We start from the raw sequence: 24,954 nt of genomic DNA on the forward strand, positions 1-24,954 counted from the left end.
GCCATCTAGTTGAGTGGGGTTTCATCCACTGGCTTTGCTGCACTGAAGTAATACTCACACCCCTTAGGGTCTTCTTGGTTCACGGCCCTGCTAGTTTCTACTCTGAGGGTGCCCTGTCATGGTCTGCACACTCAGATACATCCAAGGTACATGTCTGAGGACTAGGTATCGGTTGAAGCAGAGAGGGTCCTCCTTATTGAAAATGTCACAGGTGTCCAAGGACGACCCCTGCTGCATTTTTGAGTGTGTACAAAGCCATTCCCTTTACTACCATAATGTCTTCTTGCAACGAAAGGCAAGGCAGAACTCACAAGAAGGCTCATTCTGGTCGTGGGAGAGGATGGTGTGCTAGTCAAGATGAAACAGTCCCTGTCGGTGGAGGTAGAGTGAAACAAACGACTCAGATAGCAATCACTGTGTGATTAATTGGAACTTCAAAGAGTGGAGCAGATAGGCTCTAAAAAGCTACATGGATCACAACTGTCTTAAAGCATGTTTGTAACAGATGGAAAAAAAAACAACCTAAAGCAGCATTTCCCAAACTGTGGGTCGCGACCCAATGGTTTGTCTCAAAGCCAATTTTGGAGGGTCAGGAAACTCTAAGCATAAATAAAGATGCCTTTGAATTCTGTGTGTATCTTGTCACATTTGCTGCACTTATAAGACAAAGGTCAACTGTCAAGCTATATCTTCTGACACATTGCTGCTTATGTTTTTTAACACTGGGATTGGTATTTACAAACTCTTCTCACTTTGCAGTCAGAGAAAGAAAAGTAAAGTGAATTATGTGACAATCTTGCTGTGGTATAGGGAGTATAAAAGGAAAGGCTGTAAGATGTAATTTGTTTGTAAAAACACAACAAAATATAAATATCTGTGAAAGAAGTGTACACTTTCAGCTGTTAAGAAAGCAAAACCAAAGAAAGGTTTTTTTTGTAATTCTTGAGTGTGTTGGAAGCAGACATTTTAATAAGATCAAAATAAATCAAGACACTTTACTTGGGGATGCACAAATGATAAATATATTCACGGAAAACAGATTTCCACACATACTCATTTATGTGCAATATAGTTTTATCAGTAAAACTGACTGTTTTCGATAAATTTAGTGGTCATTTCAATGGAAAATGGGATGTCTGTAAATGACGGCGCACTATCACATGATACTTCATTTAACCCCTTCCATGCTTATGACAGAACGGTTCCGTCATGAGCGACGGTTGAGCTGTGCTCATGACAGAACCGTTCCGTCATCGTTCCATTGGCTCAATGGAACGTTCAGCACAGCGCAGGAATCTGCGCCGCGCTGAAGCAGTTAAGCAAGGTAGGTGGCAAAAGTTTGTTGTTCTAAAATTTAAGCTGTGGTTCTAAAAAGTTGGGAGGCACTGATCTAAGGTAGAGTCTGTTTTCGTGCGCATTGTGGTGACGTGAAGCATCTTCAAAGAAAAATTGCAATATCCAAGCCCAACACTACACGGCAGGAGTATGTAGAGCACGTGTATCTAAAGGCACAGATGCTATGAACACTGTTTTTTTGTTGTTGGAGATATGGATGTATTTGACAACAATCAAAGACAGTCTTCGTCAACACTGCTATTGTCAGTGATAAGGTTGTTCTGGTAATTGAACATAATATCAATTATGTTGAGCACATCAGTGAAGTGATCACTGATGAGGGACAGATACTTGATCAACAGGAAAGTCACTGATCAGAGTAGATGAGATAGTTGAGGACATTTTTCCATAACCGCAAAAAGGCTTGGTGTAGCTGGTTAATGAGAGGAGTTGTTTTCTAGTGAAGAGTTCATCAATGAGGTTGAAGTCAGCAAGGGTGATTTTCATGCCTTTTCCAGTGTTGGAGAAGGATCTAAACTACCACCTAGGAGGGTATATATTATACAAAGAAAATCCGATGCAGTAGTAAATCTTCACCCTTTTATCCCATTTTCTAATAGCTTTAATGTTCTTTCTTTTATGTGACGTATTAAAGGAGCAACCCCAATTGATGCTTCATCGTTCACTTTTAGAGAAAGACTAGCCTTTTTTCTTTACCCCTTGAGGTGTTTGCTGAAAACGGTCGTTTAGCCTGGCTGCCCTAAGGCAAGTGTTTATGCAGTTAGCAGTAAATGCCTTCCAAATATGGGTCATCTCAGAAATCTGTTTTAAACCATGTTTGGCAAGGCTTTAAGAGAGATCTCTTAGTTTTAGACAGACATCAATGTTAAGGTAGCAAGTAAACCAATTTAAAATCTATTCAGAAAAAAACGTTTTAATTGGTCTAGCATCTCAGAGACTATTCCAGAGCACATACTGTGTCCAGGCATCAGTCTCTGAAGGTTTATCCAACTGCCATGCTCATGCACACCTACCTGGGACCAGTCATACTTCAGTGCATGTTCTTTTACAGCTTGCTCTATGCCCCAGTTGGTTCTCTGCCTAAGCTGTTAGATGGGTGGGGCTCTGGCTTTTCTTCAGGCTTGGGAATCAAAGGCTTCCTGGGTACCTAAGCAAGCATGTTTCATTAATTATTTTCCCCTAGGAACCAGAATAGCGGCCACCATGTTTCTGACTGATTTAACCCAATCCAATATGAATGATACCTCTACAACTTCTAATTCTGTGAATTGGCCAGAAACAGGGTATAAACTGAATTGTGAAAAGAAGTTCCGAGCATCACATTGCTTTGTTTATATTTATTAACTAGAGGTACTGCTACACTTGCACTGCAGATCTGTATCTGTGTTTTTCCCAATTCTTTAGCTGTTGTCCCTTACTACTATATACACTGTTGCAATCTAGATTGTCCTCCATCTTTCTAAAACATTGTTGTCTGATCTTTGATCAACTGGTTTATGCAACATTTTTCAGCCATGGCTTCACCACTGTATTTTTAATGTCTTTGACGATTCCTCAAGCCAGTTGTTCCTTTCTAGGGATTTCAATCCTTATTTGAATCATTCAACTATGTATTCACTTCGGAACTGTTCATCCATAGCTCAACCACTTAAAAGTAGGACATGTAGCAAAATTTGTTGCATTCACACATTGACCGCACATCATAGGAACTGCAACTAGGAATAGACACAGTTTTTGAAGAAACTGAAATCAGACAAACTGTATTATTTATATTCTGAGGCAATGATGGAAAGATGCAGGGGATATAATTTTCAAACGCTGACAGAACAGAGCTCTGTAGGCCTTTGCTGGAACTTATTGTGTGGTATAAAATCTGAGTTCTTGTGACCCCGGGTCAGGGAGGTGGTAGGCAAAATTGAATCCTCCACATCATGCTGTGCTAAGCAAACATTGAGCTAAGATGATATGAGACTCTACTATACTGTATGCCTTTTTACTACTGGCCTAATTGGCATTAGAGTCATACTAATGTGAATAATCCAACGGATGCATCTTAGAGTGAAAGGGAAAATCCTTCATGTCCCTCTTGAGCTGGAAACAGGGCATTAAATGCTCCCAAGAAACTCAGGGGGACAAGAGGCAGTGTAGGTTCAACAACAAAAGGTTCTTTAGTGGTCCTGACCCAACCTGAACCAACAGGTAATAGACATGGACCAGCATCATCTCCTATATTGATGGGAAGGGTCTATCACCAAATGGCTAGAGAGATGGACATGAAAGTGCAGAATTCTTGAATGGGTCTCTAATTTCCAGATAGCTTGCTGTGCCTGACAAACAAACCACGGATGGCTACAGGACAAATCTCATCAGAGAAGGCTATAAACACCCTTTTAGGGGCAAGTCTTCCCTGGGCAGATAAGAGAAAATGGTTCCCTGAACAACCAAACTGTAGATAGTCCAAAACTATTGCCCAAAACCAAAGAAAGAACTGGGCTCGGTTCACACAAAAATGTTTTTTCCGTGTTCCCTGATGAGGGAAAACTAAATATAGGCTGTCATTTACAATTTGGAAGGCTCATGTCTCTATTGTGCTACAATCATTGTGTTGTCAAAGAGAACCACATGCACTCCGCACATGGCTTTCCAATCACAGAACATCCAAAACATACACCATCATTTGCAGGCCACACTGCAACGTATACAAGCAGTGGGAAGAAGGCCTTATTAACAGTGTTACACAGCGAAATATAAGGGTAAAAATGCTTACAAACCTCGTTCAAATCTCAGCTGATACCAACTTTACCTTTTCTTCAAAGCCTATGAAGAGAAATCGCCTCCCTTTATTATCAGAGGTAGCACAATTTAGGTTGGCCTGCCAATTTTGAGCTCACTGTGGAAAATCCATGGTCAGCAAGAGAACTGAACATAGGTTATAGAACACTGCTGACTACAGCCTTCTGTCCCTGAAGTAGATAGGCAAGAGGCAATTGGCGAGGTTCTAATAAGGAACAGAAGCGTGCATTACCAATTCCTCAAAGCGGAAGAAATACTGTTCAGACATTTTTCAGTTGGGCGAACTATATCAAGATAAATAGTATTGCAAGCTTGAAGAACAATTAGACACTAAGTGAAGACATGTCTAGTCATGATTTTATATGATCAACCAGAAAGGATTAAGGAGGCTTCAGAGATCCACCTTCTGGCATCACTGTTACATTCCATGAGATCAGTCAGTTAGAAACCGCATCATATTTCAATGGACGCAGTACTGACTTCTGTCTAGCTCTTTCAAGGAATTTCACATTCAAAGCAATAATTGACCAAAAGCCATCAAGGAGGAAAGGCACAGTTTGCTGATGTGCATTAATCAGTAGGTCTCTGAGGTTAAACATTTGCTTGTTTTGAGTCCCTGATAAGGTTGTGAAAATCCACAAAAAATTAAAGCATCCAGTCACAAAATGAAGACATTAATTCAATGCACAGATCAAGTACGCCTTAAATGTAAAAAGGTGGACCTCTATAAGAACAAATCAATCTAGAGAAAATGTGTTACTTACTCAAAAAACAACGGACGGACTACAGTCTCTCCTCTAAGATGTGACTTGTGAAACAAGGTGTAGAGGAATGGAAGCAGAGAATACCGTGTCAGCAAAGCATCCTTCATTGCATTTCGTCCAGAGGATGAAAAGGATGTAGGATCCTGAGCCTACAAAAAAAAGATAATAAAAAGGTTACTTTAAGAGGGATGGTTTAGATGCTCAGAAACTTTAACCCCTTAGTTATGAACCAGTTTATATAATGTCTGTGTAGTACATAAAGAGCATAGATTTCTGATCAATAAACAGATGGTCACTGTTACTTTCAGGCATGTCAATAATTCACAGTTCCTGGTGCACCTGCCAAATACAAAAAAAGTGTTGTAATATTATTGACAATTGAAGAATGTATGTCCTTCCGGTACTAGTCTTTTAGTGCTGTTCGCTTTATTGAAGCACTTTCCAAAGCATTGCAAGGTTTCCGACACAGATCAGGGTCTCCATTGACAAGTACTGATGTATTTCAGATGTTATGCTCTGGACTGCCACAAGGATTGGTGGCAAGGTCTTCTATGCTCAGCTATTGGTGTAGGATTTTGGTTCTTTAGCCCTTCCATTGCCGGATGCCGGAGGTAAACTGAGCACAGTGTTACAGGCTATGTGGCATGTCTGACCTGGACACGAGGGGTGTTATATATTTTGTGTTCTTTGTATATAATATGTGGATGTCTCTATAATGGTTAGTTCTTCTTTTGTGTTTTGTTGTACATGGACGTAAGAGGGTTATTGTGCCAATGTCTTTTGTTGTACATGTGTGGCGTCTCAAAGTGGGTGCAGTAAATGGCCCAATCTATGAATTTCCTGTGCTAAGTTGGATGTGTGTGAAATTATCTAACTAATGTATTTTCCAGCTTTGAGCTCCAGCAAGATGTTTGTTTCTATGCAAAACATTATGAAGGTTGGTGCTTTTAGGCAGAAAAAAGATGCAATTTTGGTATGACACAGGTGACTAAAGTGTTTGTCAGATGTTCTCAATATAATGTTTTGTCGGATGTCTGCATGTACTGTAATGCACTGCCACTTGCAGTAAGTTGCACAGTGATGGTGAACTATTTGGCTACTACATTGCATATCTGTATTTCTTGTCTTTTAAGGTTTTGTGTTATACGCACAATCCACCTCCCATCAACCTTAATTAACCTCCACTTCAGTTTGGTTCCGGCAATATCCTTATTTGTTTTTGTGGTTCCAATTCTCATTCTTTAGCATCTATGGATCCTGGTTTTAATGAGGATCAATGTCCCCCACTAGGAAACAGCCTGAACGTGCCAATTTATTTATAAGAGTTAAAGGTCCCAGGTACTTATGCCCAGTGTCAGTACAGTACCTAAAGAGCAATGCTGTCAGCCAATATTGAGATACAATTGACTTAGTAGCACTGAGTAACACTGTAGCCAGTCACTGATGAGTATCAATATGGCCAGAGATGGTAATGAAAATATATCCTGCCAGGAACTAATCAATGTCACCAGGAAGAAATAATGAGCGTCAATGGTCTCAGTAACAGGTGAACATCAATGGGTGTATGCACTAATGAACATGAATGGCACCAAGCAATATTGAAACTCGATAGTAGTAGTATTAATGGAGCTTCAATGACCCATAATTAGTGACCCTTAATTGCCCATGAAGATCATGAACACTAATGACACCAGGCTGTAATGGGACATAATGATGGCACTATTAAAGAGCTTTAACGGCCCCACCACTACTGAGCCATAATAACCCCAAGCGATAATAAGGATCAACTGCCATAGGGAGTGAGAACATTAGTGGGGCAGGCATTAACAAGCATTAGTGGCTCTATTCAGTAAACTGCCAGTTTGCCCAAGCATGAGCAGGTTTGTTAGTCTCATCAATTTTGGGTCTAGAGAGCAAATCCAGGTCCTGGATGCTTAGAGAGTTTCTTTCAACTGTGAAAGAAGTAGGGAAGGATTAGTTACTTACCTGTAATCCTAGTTCTCTTCCAGGGGTATAATCATTAAAGTCATAAGCACTGAATTATCTCCGCCCATGAGCGGGAACCCGGAACACATAAACAATATACATATATATGTGTAAATATATCAAAAAGTACATAGTACTAAACTAACTATACATATATACATGTATAATAACCATAATATGCAGCCTAACATATATACATAGGCTAATAAAGCCAAAATTACACACGTTCTGAAGCATGAAAATATGCTGTATATAAATGCAATAAACAGGCATGAGCCTAAAATGCATTTTATAACCATGAAAACCTTTTATTTTCATCAAAGAACCTGTTGTAAACAGTTATTAGCCTAAAAGGCTGCATATGAAAAAATATCTGTGTACAGAAAATCAGACTGGCACCTTGCCTTTAAGGCCCCAGAGAATCTGCACACTTTGCCTTTAAGGCCTCCAGGAGAACTCTGTTCCCATCATGCACCACAGGTGACAGTTAGGTCAGTTCTTTTGTACGGTACAGTAAACTTTAGCAGGAATCTGCATTTAAAAACTACATAATACATATTGAAAAAACCTCAATGCTACTGCTCGCCCGGGGAGGCGGGAGGGTGCTTATGACTTTAATGAGTATACCCCTGGAAGAGAACTAGGATTACAGGTAAGTAACTAATCCTTCTCTTCCAGGGGATACTCATTAATAGTCATAAGCACTGAATAGAGTAGCAAGCTCATACCCACTAGAAGCGGGCGAACAGATAAATGCATAGCCACACTTTTAAACCATAGTGTTTAGCTAGAATTAGCAAACAAATTTCTGAGGGATGCTTGTCCCACTTGTGCATCAACTTGCGCATCAGAATCTAGACAGTAATGGCGTGTAAACGTATGCACTGAACGCCAAGTAGCTGCTTTACATATCTCTGACATAGCCACATTCCTAAGGAGAGCTGTGGTAGAAGCTTTCCCCCTCGTAGAATGCGCCCTAGGTCTACCTGATAAAGACTTGTGGGCTAGCTGATAAGCCAGTAGGATACATGACACTATCCATCTAGAAATGGATCTCTTGGACGCTGCCAAACCAGTATTCGTAGGACCATAGTTCACAAACAGGTGGTCCGTGTGCCTCAAAGACTTTGTTCTGTCTAAGTAAAATTTCAAAACCCTTTTCAGATCTAACGAATGTAGAGCCCGTTCAGCCGGACTCGAAGGGTTTGGGAAGAAAGTAGGCAATGTTATGGTTTGATTAATATGAAAATCCGACACCACCTTGGGCAGGAAAGCAGGATGAGTTCTGAGCACCACTCTGTTTCCATGAAAGATAGTGTACGGTTCCTTGCAACACAGAGCCTGGATTTCGCTCACCCTACGAGCAGAAGTGATGGCCCCAGGAACGCTACTTTCCAAGATAAGTGTTGTAAAGACGCTTTATGTATGGGTTCAAAGGGGGGACCCATTAACTTGGTCAACACCACATTAAGCTCCCAAGGTGGAGAAGGAGACCTTACTGGAGGATACACCTTCCTTAAACCTTCCAGAAAATCCTTCACCACAGGCATCCGAAAGAAAGATATCTGTCTTGGCGATTTTCTATAAGCAGTTATTGCAGCAAGATGGACTTTGATGGAACTAAACTGCAAACCAGATTCAGCAAGATAAAGTAAATAAGGTAAGATCACCTGTTCTTGACCCTGAATAGGGTCAAGACCCTTACTCTGACACCAAAGGTAAAAGCGTTTCCACTTAAACCCGTAGGATTGTCTTGTAGAAGGCCGCTTTGCCTCCTTAAGGATGTTCATACACTCCGGATTCAGCTGCAAATGCCCGTACTGGATGACTTCAGGAGCCATGCTGCCAAGCGCAGGGAGGGCAGATTGGGATGAAACACTCGCCCCTCCTGTTTGGACAGAAGATCCGGGCGACAAGGCAATCTCCTGTGTGGCACTTCTGACAACTGGAGGAGATCCGGGAACCACCACTGGCGTGGCCACTCTGGGCAAATCAGTATCATCCTGGAGTCGGTCTTGTACATCCGGTTGATCACTGCCGGTATCAATGGTGTCGGTGGAAAGGCATACAGCAAGTTTTGACACCAGTCTATCAAAAGGGCATTCCCTTGAGACCCTCTCTGGGAGAACCTGGACGCGAAGACGGGGCATTTTGTGTTTGCCGCGTCTGCGAACAGATCGATGTCTGGTGTTCCCCAAGCCTGGAAAATGCTGTGCGCGACATCCTCGTTTAGAACCCAGTCGTGCGCTTCGACGAAGTCTCTGCTGAGGTCGTCAGTCTGTGAGTTGAGACTCCCTGGCAGGTACACCGCTGTTATTGACAGGTCTCGTGCTAGCAACCAATGCCAGATGGTCTTGGCTTCTAAGGACAGAGTCCTGGACCTGGTACCCCCCTGCTTGTTTAAGTAATACATTGTAGTTGTATTTTCTGTTTGCACCAGGAGGGACAGAGTCTGTAGAGATGGAGCCAGGGACTTGAGAGCAAGATGGACCGCTCTGAGTTCGAGTAGATTGATGTGATATCCTTTCTCGAAGTCTGACCATAGCCCTTGTACCTGCCGATGGCCCATATGCGACTCCCCAACCTTGGAGAGAGGCGTCTGTGATCAGAGTCTGCGTTGGTGGGTCCTGATGAAAAGGAACTCCCTTCATCAGGTGTGTCTTCTTCATCCACCACCGGATGGAGTCTCTTGCAGACTGTTGAAGATGAATTCGATCCTCCCAGCATCCAGTCCTCTGCTTCCACTGATCTTCCAGACACTGTTGTAGAGGACGCATATGCAAACGTGCGTTTGGCACGATGAAGATGCACGATGCCATGGACCCCAGAAGAGAGGACACTTGCCGAACTGTCGGATGTGCAGACTGAAGGAGAAGAATACACTTCGCCTTGATGTATAACCACCTCTCCTCCGGACACACGTTTTCTTTTTCCGTGTCCAGATGAGCACCCAGGTAGTGGATCTTTTGGGTGGGGTTCATTATGGACTTCTTGTAATTGACTTGAAGACCCAACTTGTACATGAGTTGGAGGCATATGAATAGATGTTCTTCCAGTAGAGAGGGGGATGGACTCTTCAGAAGCCAGTCGTCTAAGTACGGATATATGAAAATCCGTCTCTTTCGAAGACAAGCCGCAACTACCGCCATACATTTGGAAAATGTTCTGGGAGCTGATCTCAGGCCGAATGGGAGTACTGAGTACTGATAGTGATGAGCAGCTACTTGAAACCTGAGAAACTTGCGATGTTTTCTGGATACCGGAATATGAAAATAAGCATCTTTCAGATCGATGGAGCACATCCAATCCCCCTGAACTCCGTAGCTGGACTCCGTAGCTGGACCTTTTTTCTTTACGAGAAAAAATCGAGAGTACAGGCCTTGACATCTCTGCTGAGATGGTACTAGTTCTATGGCCTTCTTCTCCAGGAGAATGTTTGCTTCCTGTTGTAAGCGCTTTAAATTCCACTGTAACATCTTTAGAGGACGCATGCCAGGGGGGGGGGGGCTTCTTGAATCTCAAAAGGTACCCGTTCTGAATGATACCCAGCACCCATCTGTCCTTTGTGATCTGTTTCCACTCGTCTAGAAAACACACAATGCTTCCTCCAACCGGAGTGGCACACGGTTGTGGAGGAAGCCTCCGTTCATTGTTTTTGAGGCTGTTTGGTAGCGGATGACTGCTGCCTATTTCCATTGCCTCTGCCTCGCCCAGGTCGCCGTTGTTGGAATTGCGACCTCTGTTGATTCTGGCCTTGGTTTTGCGAGGACCAATTCGTCTGTTGGCTCCTCTGCTGAAAAGATCTCTTGTCATAGGGACGAAAATTACCCCGATGTTTAAATTCTTTCTTCTTTTCTAGACCTACGGCCTTAAGAGTGTCCAACTCCACTTTCATCTTGGACATCTCATCGTCAGCATGAGATACAAACAGAGTCGAACCATTGAACAGTAAATTCACTATTTTCCTCTGGGTCTCAGGCTTTAGCCCAGTAAGGCGCAGCCAAGCTGAACGCCTAGCACAAATACTGTGCGCATAGCCATGCGCTGCCAGATCCGCTGAATCAGCAGCCGCGCTAATGCTCTGGTTAGCCACCAGTCCGCCTTCTTCCACAATCTCCAGGAAATCCTTTTGATCTTCCTTAGGGAGTTTATCCGCAAAACGAGCCCCCGAGTCCCATAGTAGACGATCATAATGGCCCAGTAAGGCTGCAGCACTGGCCACTCTCATGACCGACCCAGAGGTGTTAGCCATTCTTCGCCCCAAGGAATCCATACTCTTGCTATCCTTTTCAGGTGGAGCAGAAGAGGTAGATGCTGCAGAATGCGCTTTTCTGACTGCCGCCACAATAAGAGAGTCTGGAGGTGGGTCAGAGCGTAAAAATATTGGATCTTCTTCTGGAGCTTTGTACTTTTTTGCAATCCTAGTAGGACCTGAACCCACCATGGCCGGAGTCAAGAATGTTCTCATTGCTGGTTCTATCAAACCGGGCACTAACGGCAGGAGAGGTCTGCCAGACTTCTTGTGATGTAGGGTTTCAAAGATGACTGACGATGTCACTTGGGGAACTGCCATCTTGATGTTGAACTTATTCGCCCCACGGCATAGTACATCATTAAATGTGCTCAAATCATCTACGGGAGACACTCTGGAAGGTGGAGTAGATGATATAGTGGGAGAATAGTCTCCATATGACGACCTTGAAGAGGACGCAGATGACGTAGAAGATGGTGAAGGGGTTCTACGCCGTGTCTGAGGAGTTGCCGTTCGCTGCCTCCTACGCTCCCTCGAACGCTCTCTCACTCGGGATTTCGAGCGTGATCTTCTATGCAACTCCGACTGAGGGACCGGAGCCCTCATCCCCACCAGTCCAGCATCTGGACGCATCTTCCAATGTCTCAGGCTTTCCAGCCACCTCGGTGACATGTTAAGAGGCCGCTCCACACGCACAGGTGAAGCTTCAGGTGAAACCTGCACAATATTTGCCGAAGACTTGGAGGCTCTGGAGACTACACTGTGCTCGGAGTTCAATGAGCCAGATGGAGTCTGTTGTCTGGGCACCAATTGTCTGTCATGTGACACCTGCCCTGAGGTTGAGCCAGAGTGCGCCACCACAGAGGAGTCCTGATGCACTGTCTCTTGACCCGCCACAGACCTGCTGTCTTGCTGACCCCGCAGTGAAGACGCCACTAAAGGTTGTGGACTTATTTCTGACCTCGACAAAGACCTAAGTGAGGTCCGAGAGGCTGGTCTTGATAGTCTCGAAACCGACCTTTTATCAGGTGGGGGAGACCTAGACTCTGACATTCCATGCTTCGAGCCCGAAGCATGTTTCGACGTCGACATAAGTCGCGATGGAGACCTCGACCTTCTCTTTTTAGGTCTCGAAGTCGAATTCTTCTACGCCGATCTTCCTCTCGACGTCGACCTTTTCCTCGACGACTTACGCTTCGACGTCGACCGATGACTCTCTCTCGACGTCGACACTGGATCCTTCGATGTCGACCCTTGATCCTTCGACGTCGACACTCAACCCTTCGACGTCGGACGCTTCTCTTCCCTCGACGTCGATCTCTTACGATCCTTTGACATTGAACCTTGCGCCCCCGACGTCGTCCTTACTGCAATCGACACCAGATGTCTCGACGTCGAAAAAGATTTCGACGGCGACTGTCGAGACGCTGAACCTTGCCTCACCGGCTAAGTCCTTGACGGCGATGGAGCCCTCTTCGACGCCGACAATGCTGACGGCGATCTGGATCTCGACGTCGAGGGCACCTTTTTTGACGGCGACGCTCCCTGGAGTCGATGTTTTTTAGTTCTACCTTCAGGAGAAGCTGTTCTTCGATGTTTTTGCTGAGAAGATGGCTTAGCAGATGATAACACGCTCTTGGAGCCCTTCTCACCACGGCTTTCTCTCTCCAGAAGGCCCAGTAACCTCATTTTCTCCCTTTCTCTTAAAGTCCTACTAGAAAGGTTGAGGCAGTGATAACAATCTTCCACCTTATGAGAAGCTGGAAGACAAACCACACAAACAGAGTGTGGGTCAGTTTTTGACATCTTCTTCCCACAGGAAGGACATTTGTAAAATAAAGGTGCATTCTGACAAAAAAATCACCAACAGTTTAGTCAGAAAAGGGTATTAAATCACCACCAGAGTAGTATATTGTCAAATAGACAGGAAAAAAACAACTTCTGACAGAAAAACTGCCAAAATGAGCAGAGCTCAAGTTCCAGGTTCCTCACAGAACAAGCCGGAAAAAAGAACTGACCTAACTGTCACCTGTGGTGCATGATGGGAACAGAGTTCTCCTGGAGGCCTTAAAGGCAAAGTGTGCAGATTCTCTGGGGCCTTAAAGGCAAGGTGCCAGTCTGATTTTCTGTACACAGATATTTTTTCATATGCAGCCTTTTAGGCTAATAACTGTTTACAACAGGTTCTTTGATGAAAATAAAAGGTTTTCATGGTTATGAAATGCATTTTAGGCTCATGCCTGTTTATTGCATTTATATACAGCATATTTTCATGCTTCAGAACGTGTGTAATTTTGGCTTTATTAGCCTATGTATATATGTTAGGCTGCATATTATGGTTATTATACATGTATATGTGTATAATTAGTTTAGTACTATGTACTTTTTTATATATTTATACATATATATGTATATTGTTTATGTGTTCCGGGTTCCCGCTCATGGGCGGAGAAAATTCAGTGCTTATGACTATTAATGAGTATCCCCTGGAAGAGAAACACAATTCCAATTTAAATAACTTGAAACAAAGTGGTATCCTCCCTCATAGAGATAATCTAGTAAGGAAAAAAGAAAATACATATTCCACCTAATCTAAAAATGGGGAAAGGCAAACCCTTTTTTTTTTATATAACCCTCATCCACTCTAATAGTGGCATGCTTCATCATCTCGTTCACCCTGACTCTTAAAGGTCAGGGTGGACTCAATCATGTTCTAGGGAGCTCTTAGAAGAGATTTTCTTTTTTTTTTTTTACATTAAAGAATTCCACGATCAACCCAAGGTATCCCATTATTCGCGGGGTGACTGGGAACAGTTAAAAACTATTAATAAGTGGAGCAATAAGGAGATTGTGGTCGTATGACCCTAACTTATGATCACCAACATGTTTCTGCCCTACTCCATTTGCCTTCATAGGTCAGGGTGCACCAGATGATGAAGTGTGCCCTGATTCAAGTGGGTGAGTGTTATATATATATAAAAAAAGGTTTTGCCTTTCCAAATCTTTAGATTAGGTGGAATATAAATTGTTTCTTGTTTTACTTACTAGATTACCTCTATGATGGAGGATACCACTTTGTTTTCATGTTTCTTAGTCACCCCAACCTGCCCAAAGGTGAAGGATCCTGAGGCAGTTCACTGCTTCATGTAATTATAAACAAGGCATCTGCTAGGAGGTCTGGGTCTATTTATGGTATTCAGGGTGCCAATTTGGAAATGGTGATCGGGCACCAGTTTGGCCATCTGCTGGCTCTGTAACATAACAGTAATGCCCCATCCAGCCTGCCCTTAGGAGAAAAGCGTGAAGTGAAAATAAGTCAAAGAGCCTTTTTCTGGAACTGGAAAGGAGAATGACATTAGTCTAGAAGGTCAGGACATTCCAACAGACATTTAAAAAAAAAAAGAATAACTGGGAAAAAATACAAACGTTCTGATGAGCTTATCATCTCAGCATAGCACTCTATGAGCAATTAGGAGGGATATCAAGTTTACGTAGACAAATGACTTGCACCCCTCACATTCTTGTGCTAAGGTTGGATAGACTGTTTGACCTTTCCTAACCCAGTATCCTTCCAGCCTCTAACCTTGCTAAATTTTGTCAGGGGACAGGATATGTGCCCATTTCCCCAAAATAAAAATGTTTTGCAAAAACAAAAAAGAAAATATGCTGCTACTGTGCTGTGGCATCGCACAGTTGCACCTCACTCTTGTTGAGTGTGAAGGCGGTCCAGGTAAGATAACATCAGCCGAAGTGCCCTATTCACAACTTTGAAAAGAACATTGTGTCAGCTTTGAGCTGCCTTGTTCCCCCTTTCCCATTATATTTTGTAGTGTAATCCCTCCTGCCCATGGAAAGATGGGTGGGTGGGGGGGATGGGGGGCGGGGGCAATACACTCAATCAATCCCTTCACCTCTGGCAAGGCAGAAACAGAAATAACCCTTCTAGTCCTTATACAATTCCCAGAGGGGAACCCAAGTATATTGTTCTACAAAAAACCTTTTAATCGCTAGCCACCACCATACTGGCCTTACAGCAGTGGGTAGGGGAGTGATGCATACAGAAAGAAAAGGACACTACATCTTGCTCTTGAGATCATTTGTGGGGAGGGGGGTTGATAGTTGGAAGTCTCCCCACCCACCTTCTCCAGTCCGTCCAGGCCAGACTAAGGGAATGGGTGGAGGCCCATTTCTTTCTTTATTTACTGCAGAGTACGCAAGTAGTAAAATCAGGATGACACAACTATAGGGATCTTGTTTTTAAGGGTGAGGGATCTATCAATCTTCAGAACCAACTACGGCTCGGGAATTAACCAAGTTGGGAAGGCCTGTATGTCAACAGTGGTCGGTAGCATTTCTATCGGCCACTGAGACTGCTGTTTTCTCTGCATTCAGCCTCAAAATGTTTATGCCCACCCACTCCCAGATATAGTCTTAGCAGTATTTGTGAATCATCAGATTACATCTACATTTAAAAGCCTTTTGCTGCCAAAGCCTTAGCCAGCAGCGCTATGTACATATTAGAAAAAGATGTGGCGACAGGGCAAAGCTGACAGGGACGCATAATAACTGGCTAACTTTATAGCTTGTTTACATTCGGACAAAAAAAAAACCATCGAAACCAAGACAGAGCAATGTCTCCAGGCCCGCCACAGCAATTCGATTGAAGAGGTGGAGACAGATCTACTGAGACCTGTTCCTTGCCCCTGTAGTACACAGCGTCGGATTGGTAACGGGGGCAGTCGGGCAAGGCCCGAGGGGCCGGGGTCCGAGTTCCAGCTGACGGCTGCTTTTGAGCAGCCTGGGGTCGATTTGGGGGTGTCTCTGTTGTTCGACTACAGCGGCCCAGCGGGTGTCTGAGTGGCCTTTCTAGAGGGAGATGGGCACTCTTTATCTCCCTTATAGCAGCAACAGGTACAGGTGTCACCCCTTTTCTTTCGCTGGGCCTCCCATTAATATAGGCATACTGAGCGGGGCAGGGGGCCGGAGCAGAAGTGGCCTTACTTGTTTTCAGGTGTGCTTCACTAGTGTAAACTGATGCGTGCATTTTTTTAAAACCCCCCCCCTTTTATGTAAAATTACGCTGAAAGCAGTTATTTGAGGGAAGGCATTATGCAAATGTGGGCCGATTTTTTTATGTGTGCCCGGGCCGATTTTTAATCCCAATCCAACCCTGGTAGTACATATTGTCATGGTTAGTAATCAACCTCTATAATCTAATGCAGGTTGTCAATAGCACTCGATAATCTCTCGCAGGTTGGCAATCTTTATTCTCAGTAACTTCTAATTCTTGCCTTTCTGCCAACGTTGGTCATGTCTGCCCTTGGAATACTAACAAATTGGTCACCACCAGTTCAACATTTAGCCTACTCTGAAAGCATTTTAGGTGCTCGGTATGTCCGGGGTACTACAATGTGTTAGTAAGGATCACACTGGGAAGGTGGGTTAGCAGTTGCGTTTTTTGTGAAGAACTCTGCATTACCATTAACTGTAGCTATAGATATCCATAAGTAGTAGATCTCGATGGTGAACAGAGGATTTGCTTACAATCACAGCAACTGGAATTTGTTATAATTCTGCAGCCGCTATCTTTTCTACATAATCATATACTTACCATGCTGCCCACATAATCAACCATTTACTACATAGTCTACATATTTAAAAAAAAAATTGTTTGTAGCTCAAATGAAGAACAAGTTACTATAAAAACGCAACACATCGTGGAGCCAGCGGGAATTACTATGCAAATGTTAATTGTTTATCTTTCAGCTGATGATTACAGTGTTCATGTGTTAGAATTGTGCTACTGAGGAGCAACATTTGCCCACACAGAATTAATGTGTCAAAAGAGGACACTAATGAAATATCGCAGAAAGTCCCAAATTATGAAACATAATCAGATTTTTCCTTGCCATTTAATTTATTTGACAATGCCACCAAATGCGTTCAACCATTGCCACATAAATCAGTGGCCTTGATCGAAAGGAACGGGACATCTCTACCTGCCTTTTCTCTGCTAAGTGGGCTTGAAGTGCAGGCTGAATGTTTTGGGGAACTTTTAATTCATGAACCATTGTTTACAGGCACTCGGGTACTGATCGATGGGTCGGTTCTCCTTTGTACCTATTAAATTTAGCAAACCTTGCTTGGACAAAACTGCTTCTATACTGTTTTTGAAAGAGGATTTAGCTGTACCTTCGGATGCCTTGTATTTAGTACAAGTATGTGACTGAAAATTGGGTCCTCACCACATGTGGACCGGCCATATGTTTGGTACCACTGTTTTGTATACTTCTCCATTTTTCAGAACAATCCCGGTTAGATTTACATAGCCCTCAGAGATATGGGTTAAGCCAGGTATCTTGTGCCACTCCCAGACGGCAACAAAATCACTCCAGATACAATTCTAGAGTCACAAACCGCCACTAGTGCTAGTGTACAAGCAAAGAAGGTCAAGATGCATTGTAGAGATTCATATAAAGAGTGAAAAAGAGAGAACTCATTCAGGATTATTGGTATCCCATCATTTCACTTGAAGTGCCCAGTGTCATCATCTGGGTTTCCAAACAACTCTTCTTCTTTCCTCCTCAGTCAAAGAGAAATAATGAATGAGTTGTATCCTCTTGTTGAGTTCTTACCAGAGGAAAAAAACATCAAGGAAAATCTTTCCTTTTAGAAAAGTGCAGTGCAGGAAAAAAGAAGAAATGTGTAGTTAAAATAGAATAGGCAAAAGAGGCAAACATTTTTATTCCTCTTTTTTTATGATCTCAAATTGCGTTCCTACTTAAAAAAAGTGCAGTAGAAAGACAGCAGTTGTAACTATTCACTGCTTGTATCTATGGTCGACATGTTTCAGCCAATGGGATAACTCTCCCTGGCTTTCTTCAGGACCTCACCACAAACAATCTTTGCTACTGCAATAACCAAAATTTATACATACTGATGGGATATTACTGTACCCTTGTGATCACTGTTCAGATCCTCTGTATATACATGATGTATAGGACATCAATGCAATATAGGCCCTACGACAACGACGGACAGAGCGGGGCCTCTTTGACTGGAGCTGGTGCTAAGAGAGGTGAGGTCTAGTCCTCGTGTTGCATGGATGCCCTATACATCATGTATATACAGAGGATCTGAACACTGATCACAAGGGTATAGTAATATCCCATCAGTATGTATAAAGTTTGGTTATTGCAGTAGCAAAGCTTGTTTGTGGTGAGGAAACCGTGTTTTTCCAGTGTTTATGAAACGTTTTGCTTTTATTATTGCTTGCTATCTACACTGACAGTGCATGGTATCTAGACAGTGTACGTACATTGTAAATGAAGTCCAAATACATTTTTACAAATCAAACTTATCACAGTACACCATACAATAAGTCTTTGGTCATGCACGCTCGCTCTTTCCATCCCATGTAAACTTTTATCTGTGAAAAGGTCCTCTCAACATTGGCACTTGAGCTAGGCAACGCCAAAATAGCCAGTATACAATTTGCTAACTGGCCACTGGCATAGCTTTCCATGCCAATACCGGTGCACCAGAATATTGTGATTCTCTGTAACAAGTTCTGCAACATATGCGTTGAACTGGGCACAGAGTTATTGAAGCGGTCACAAATGAGGCAGCACTTTTGAAACTCTGGAGACAATTTCACTTTATGGAAGGGATCTATAACTTGTGCAGAGTACCACAGTGAGGCTTTATTGACTTGAAATGCTATGGTTGATGAAGGGCTATTTCTCATACATTGTAAAATAAAAGTTCCTGAATTGCTCCTCAGCATTTCTTTGCTTACCGAGTGGCAAGCACTCTAACATGGAATATGTTGCAGTGCCAAAGTCACAAAGTTTTGCCCAGTCTACTCAAGGAGATGTTTCACATCTACACCAATTATGCTGAACACTTGGTAGACAAGGGTGTTTCAGACTCTAGTTTTTTTTATTATGTCCACTACAGCAGTCATGCTTTCCTGTGAAAATCTACGAATGCAGTAGAGTGTTCTTTATTTTCAAATCACTATCAATATCTGACCAAGGATCCTCACTTTTCTTGCCTTTGGCATCATTACTCAGCAAAAGTTCTGTAAACGGTTGCCACATGAATAATGTAGCATTCATGTCCTTTAGGACTGAGAACCACCAGCTAAGTGACACAGTTGCGATGACTTTTTCTTTGATTTTTGGCAATTCACCTGCAATCAATACTGACTCACTAGAAAAGGGGGCTGATGTATCAACGGTTTTTACCAATTCTCTGTGAGTAAATGTGATGGTACATATTGATAAAGATTCTCATGAAACCAACATTTTTCCTATCAGTAAAAGACTCAAACGTAGCCAACAAATAAAATATGATTTTGATATTTCCTGATTTTCTACAGTTTATAAAATAAATAAACAACACCTAAAACATGCTTTAAACACCCTGAATCTTTAGACCAATGACTACAAAACTGAAAAACGGAAGAAGAAACAATATTTTAGTGACATCCGTAAACAACAAAAGTCAAGCAGAATAATGTTAGCCCAGTCTTTCATACTGCTACCTTATATAACAAAGATACATTGTATTGGCCCCTTCAGGAAGAAATAAAATTGACTTTTTCACTCTCCTTTTCCTTTCTTTGAATGGCATTTAGTTTGTGGTTGTGCAGGTTTTTTTCCAGTGTTTATATGTTTACACTGGTGAGGGCTTTTTCCTATCCAGTGGGGATTTATCAGTTATTATAGGTTTAAACCTAAAACTGGACAGCCTAAGTGTAATCCTCTGTGCTCCGGATAGTTTGAATGTTATAACGTAATGCCGACTTCTTGTACCACCTCGCTAAGGTGTCGATGTAATGTCATAATTGCTGCAGTTTGTTTCCAACAATAAGGACCGAAGAGTCGTACTGACCCAGGAAGAAGAAGACACCAACTGCTTAGGTCCCAGCACTACCGGCCTGTTCTGACTCCTACCTGCCTACAGCGGAAACCCCGACGTAGCCAGGTGCCACCCAGAAGACCTGCCCTGCAATCATCTGAAAGCCTCTTTCCAGTGAGCACTGGATTTGCTAAACAAAGACTCCAACACAGAACCCGGATCCAGGGGGCTCCACACCATTCTACACCAGACGTCCACTCCCAGAATTCGAGTGACCAAACACCATGAGGAGATCTTCCCAGCGATCCAGACCTGGGTCTGGTGATTTCTGACCTACTGCGAACTTCAGACCGACACCTGCAGCCTCAACCTGAATGGGACCCCCCGACCGCGACAGGAGCTGGTAAGAAGATCTGTCGCCTAAAGACACCCCTGCACCCGACACCCCATGGGCTTGGGTGAACCAACTGACTATGTCCAGGTATCTCCTCCAAGAACCCAATTTACCTCTCCTGCCGGTGGTCGCCTTCAGGAAACCTCCTTGCTTGAGCCTGCAGCCTTTTCTTCAAACAGGAGATCACCATTTCAAACCATAGGGCTCCCGACATCTTCTTGGCACTCTGCATCCGGATGCCTCCGTGCTGCTGGTAGTGCAGCTCCTGTGCAGATTGTTGACCCCTGCTGTGCTGATACTAACCACAGGAGCTGAGCTCCCACACCAAGTGGCCTACTCATAAGCAGCCCCTGACCGAAGGACCCCTTAGTCCTATTGGCTAATATCGTGGATGTCTGCGGGTCAGCCGATCTCGGGGGCTCGTCTGTTCTCTGGAGGTAGAGTCTTTAATGCGGAGTATCCAGCAGGTTTCCTCCAATGATTGCAGTTGGTGCAGCTTGCCATATAAACGGAAGATGAGCCAGAATGGGTGGACCCATGTGTAGGTAACGCTAATGTTCTGCAGGTGAGAAGTCACTGGGCGAAAGTCAGAACGCTTCTGCAAAGTTATCGCCGCCAAGTCTTGACAGAGCATCGATGTATGCCCCCTTAAGTGCACTGGGTTTTTGTCTCTGGCCATTCCCAGAATCTTTTCTTTTAACTAAAATTCATTGATACAAACTAAGATATTGGCCGGGGGAGGGGCCCACCTTGGTATCCAATTTTGATAATCAGATCCAACGGAAATTCCAGGATGTAAAGAAAAATATCTCTAATGTAAATGGCTAGGTCTGACCCTTCTCCTTTTGTTGACACTACTTTAATAAGAATATTATTTCACCTCGATCTGTTTTCTAAGTCCTCAGCATCCTCAGTCAATCTGCTGCTCCTGAACGCGAATCATCTCATGGTGTAAGTGCTCCGCTTCTTAATCATGGGTGTTTCAATGGTCTTCAATGGCTGAGACCCGGTCCCAGACTGCGTCTAGGTCTCGTTGGACTTCTTTTTTTTTTTTTAAATTATTTTTATTGTTGCAACAGGTTATCACGTGCGGCAATTTCAGGCAATAATAGGTGCGGCTTCAACATTCGGCCACATCCCATCAGAATCGCAACATTTTCTTTAATTACATAACAATCAACATTCAGGTTTGTAGATTGGATTATCGGAGCCATGTAAAAGAAGCATCAATTTTCGCATTTGCGTTAGTACAGCGGACAGAATTATATATCCCACAGGTATTCCATCCATTGGCCCTGCCAGGAGGGCACGGGAAGTTCCAAGGTAGCCTATACCCCTGCACCCTCACTACTCTCTCCTTCCCATCCTTATTCCCTATCGTCTTCCTCCTCTGAACTATCTATATCTTCTTCCTCTGGTAGCGGGTCACAAGGCTCCCCCCTGTACTTGTTCCATGGCAACCATATTTTATTCCATTTACGTGGATTAACCCCCTGCTGGTACACCGCCCGCTCCACCATCATAAGCACGTCCATATTTCTGCACCAGTGTGCCAATGTTGGCGCCGCAGACGCCCCCCATTTTTGCGCTATATCCCGCTTTGCTAGCATCATACCAATAATTGCCCACTGGCGCCCATGTATTGTCAGATTGGTTGTGTCCCAAACATTTAACAGGCACATTCTGGGGTCAAGAATAACCGGGAGCTGCAGAGTCTGTGCGACCGTGCGTGTCACTCGCCTCCAGTAGTCTACTATAATTGGGCATGACCACAGGGTATGAAACAGTGTTCCCTCTTCCCCACAGCCTCTTAAACAATATGGGTGATCTGCCCTCTGGAGCTTGTGTAGGGTAGTGCGTGTGAAGTATATTCAGTGCAGTATCTTGAATTGTACCAAGCGGAATTTTGCCGAAATTCCCGCTTCTCTCGGTGATGCCAGTGCGGCATTCCAGCTTGCCTCATCCAGTTCACCAATATCATCTACCCATTTTTCTTTCAGTTTTTGCAAGGGGTCAGGCAGGTTGTTGACTAATTTGCGATACGTGAGGGAGGTAGCGCTAGCCTCCATGCAATCGGTGAGTAGTCGGTCCTCTAAAGGAGCCGATTCCGGGACCGTCGTGCCCGGTGTCAGTACAGCCAGCAATGCATGTCTAATCTGCAGGTATCGGTATGTTTCAGTAGTATTCAACTCATATTGCTCCCTCAGTGTATCGAATGTAACCACCCCCTCCCTGGTCCACATATCTCCCACCGTGGATATTCCGATACTATCCCATCGGTCGAAACCTTTATAGCGTCGTAGGTGTCCCAGGGACTTAGAGTCCCACAGGGGTGTAAGTTGTGTGATCACCCCCTCCCACTTCAAACGAGATTGGGCTTTGTGCCATAATGATACAGTGTTATTAGTCGGGCCAATCAGTTTCCTCATCAGGCCTTTGTGATAAAGCGGGGCCAAAAGTGTGGTAGTGCCAAGCTGCCTTCTGTCTGCCAAATACGCCGGATCCTCCTGTGGTGCGTGCTCGTTGGACTTCTTTGATATCATTTGAAAGATCTTGTTTGACTGCTGGCAGGTTGTCCCGCAAAAGACACACACAGGGCCTTGAGAAAGGAGCGAGTTACTGGTTCTTCTGGGTTTTTCGCCTTCTTGAAGGAGGCCCAAGCTGGACGTCGACATGTGATCCCCTGCCGGGTCACCAAGATGTTTGATTAGAATATCATTCCGGTTGTGATCTTTTTTAGCCCAGGCTGTTGCCAGAACTCTAGGATTCGAGGGAGTGCCTCGGCCACTCCTCTGCCCCAGCCGTCTGTCCCATCCTCCGCTGAGGTGTGCAAGATCCGACGCGGGTGGCGTGGTAGGATTCAGTTGGGTCTTCTACGCGCATCAATTGACCCCTGGTGGAGTGGGTGGGTAGTGTAGGAAGGCCACCATTTACTCCACCGCTGCGCGGACTGGACCCGCGGGCCTGGGTCCAGAGCTGCGATCTCTGGAGCCCGAGGTAGGTAGCTTGTGTTCATTGGAGAGGTGTCAGGGTGCCTCTGTAGCTGATGTCAAAGGAGTGCATCCTCGATCCTCAATCATATAATGTGCGGTTTAGTCTTGATGGCGTTGACTCTTGGGCTAGCTACTCAGCAGCAAGAAATCAGTTCACCAAACCACGTTACGAAATTGTATTGTCAATCTTTCTTTCATTCAGACACTGATGAAGTGTAAGAATTGCCAGGCTATTTAGTTTTTCCACAGTGCTTTGAAGGATTCCCAGTTGCCTTTTTTACTAAGCAGAAACTATCATTATAATAAATTGTAGGATAGTGCCCCTTTTGGCATGGGTACCCTCCACGTTTTGCTGACTCTGAATACAACTTTGACTGAATGTACACTGGGTTCCTGCTTATCATGTTCCAGTGCCTGCGTTCTTTCCCAAAATTGTACCCTTGTTTCCACAATTGGCACACCTCTGGCCCACATATAAGTCCCTTGTAATAGTGAACCAAGGGCACTGTGATCAGAGAGGGTCTCTAATGGCTGCAGCATGTATTATACCACCCTAAGACACCACTTACTAAACACAAGCACACTGCCTCTGCAGCCTGCATGTTTTGGTGCAGCTAAAAGTAATGAGTCAACCTGGCATACACCCCTGGTGTCCCCTGAAAACCTACCAGACCGCTAGTGTGTGGCTGACTGGTCTGCAACAGCCTGCCACTTCCAGACATTTTTCTGACCCCCTGAGGTGGGAGCCTTGTGCTCTCGTGGGTCAGAAACAAAGCCTTCTCTGGGTGGAGGTCCTTCACACCTACCCCAAAGAAGGAACAGCATTCAAGGGTGGTGAGCCTCATAGGCTTCCTGTCCTTTGTTCTGCTATCCAAAGCCTCTCCGGCTAGTGGAGATGCCCGCCCCGCCTGACCAAGCCCCACTTTTGGCAGCAAGCCCGGCTGGAAAATTAGTAAGCAGGTGAGGTGTGTCCCCTCTCAGCCAGGACCACCCCATAGGTGTCCTGAGCTAAATTGCCCCCCTCCTTTGAAAATTCTCCATATGCTTTGTGAGGATTTCAGCCAATAGGATTAGGGTTATGTTCCTTCCCAAAAGGGAGGGGACATATAAAAGGTGTAGTCACCCTAAAGGTAAGTAGCCCATTGGCAACTACCTGCCAGCCCCTGTAACACCCCTACATTTGAGTATTCAGGGGCACCCCTGAACAGTGATCCTAAGATCCCTGGCAACCTAAAGAAGAAGGACTGAAGAGCCGTACCAGCAGTGAAGACTTCAGATGACAATTGACATGGCCCCAGCCCTACCGGCTTGTCTGCAGCTCCCAAAGAACCCTGCTCCAAAAAGCGATTTGTCCTGCCAGATCAGTGACCTTCTAAACCCTTCGAGGACTGCCTGCCTTCCCCAAAGACCAAGAACTCCAGAGGACAGCGGCCCAGTCCACAAAGAAACCAACAACTAAAGCTCCAGTGCCCTGCTGAACTGCACATCCCGACCTACCTCTGCAACGCACACCTCCAGCCCGAGTCGAAGTGGCCCACCGGTCCCAAAAAG

At 44.2% G+C, this 24,954-nt stretch overlaps 1 protein-coding gene across 3 annotated transcripts in view; it reads right to left on the minus strand.

Moving 5' to 3' along the window:
- LOC144786032 (lysosomal alpha-glucosidase-like) overlaps positions 1-24,954 on the minus strand; it is an 828,834-nt gene that overhangs the window by 214,077 nt on the left and 589,803 nt on the right. For all 3 annotated transcript variants that reach the window (XM_078664954.1, XM_078664952.1, XM_078664953.1), the window contains exon 15: positions 4,914-5,062. In XM_078664954.1, coding sequence (XP_078521080.1) covers positions 4,914-5,062 — 149 coding nt within the window. The remainder of the gene's footprint in view (positions 1-4,913; positions 5,063-24,954) is intronic.

Source organism: Lissotriton helveticus, chromosome 10 (genome assembly GCF_964261635.1).
Source record: "Lissotriton helveticus chromosome 10, aLisHel1.1, whole genome shotgun sequence".
Taxonomy (NCBI): Eukaryota; Metazoa; Chordata; class Amphibia; order Caudata; family Salamandridae; genus Lissotriton; species Lissotriton helveticus.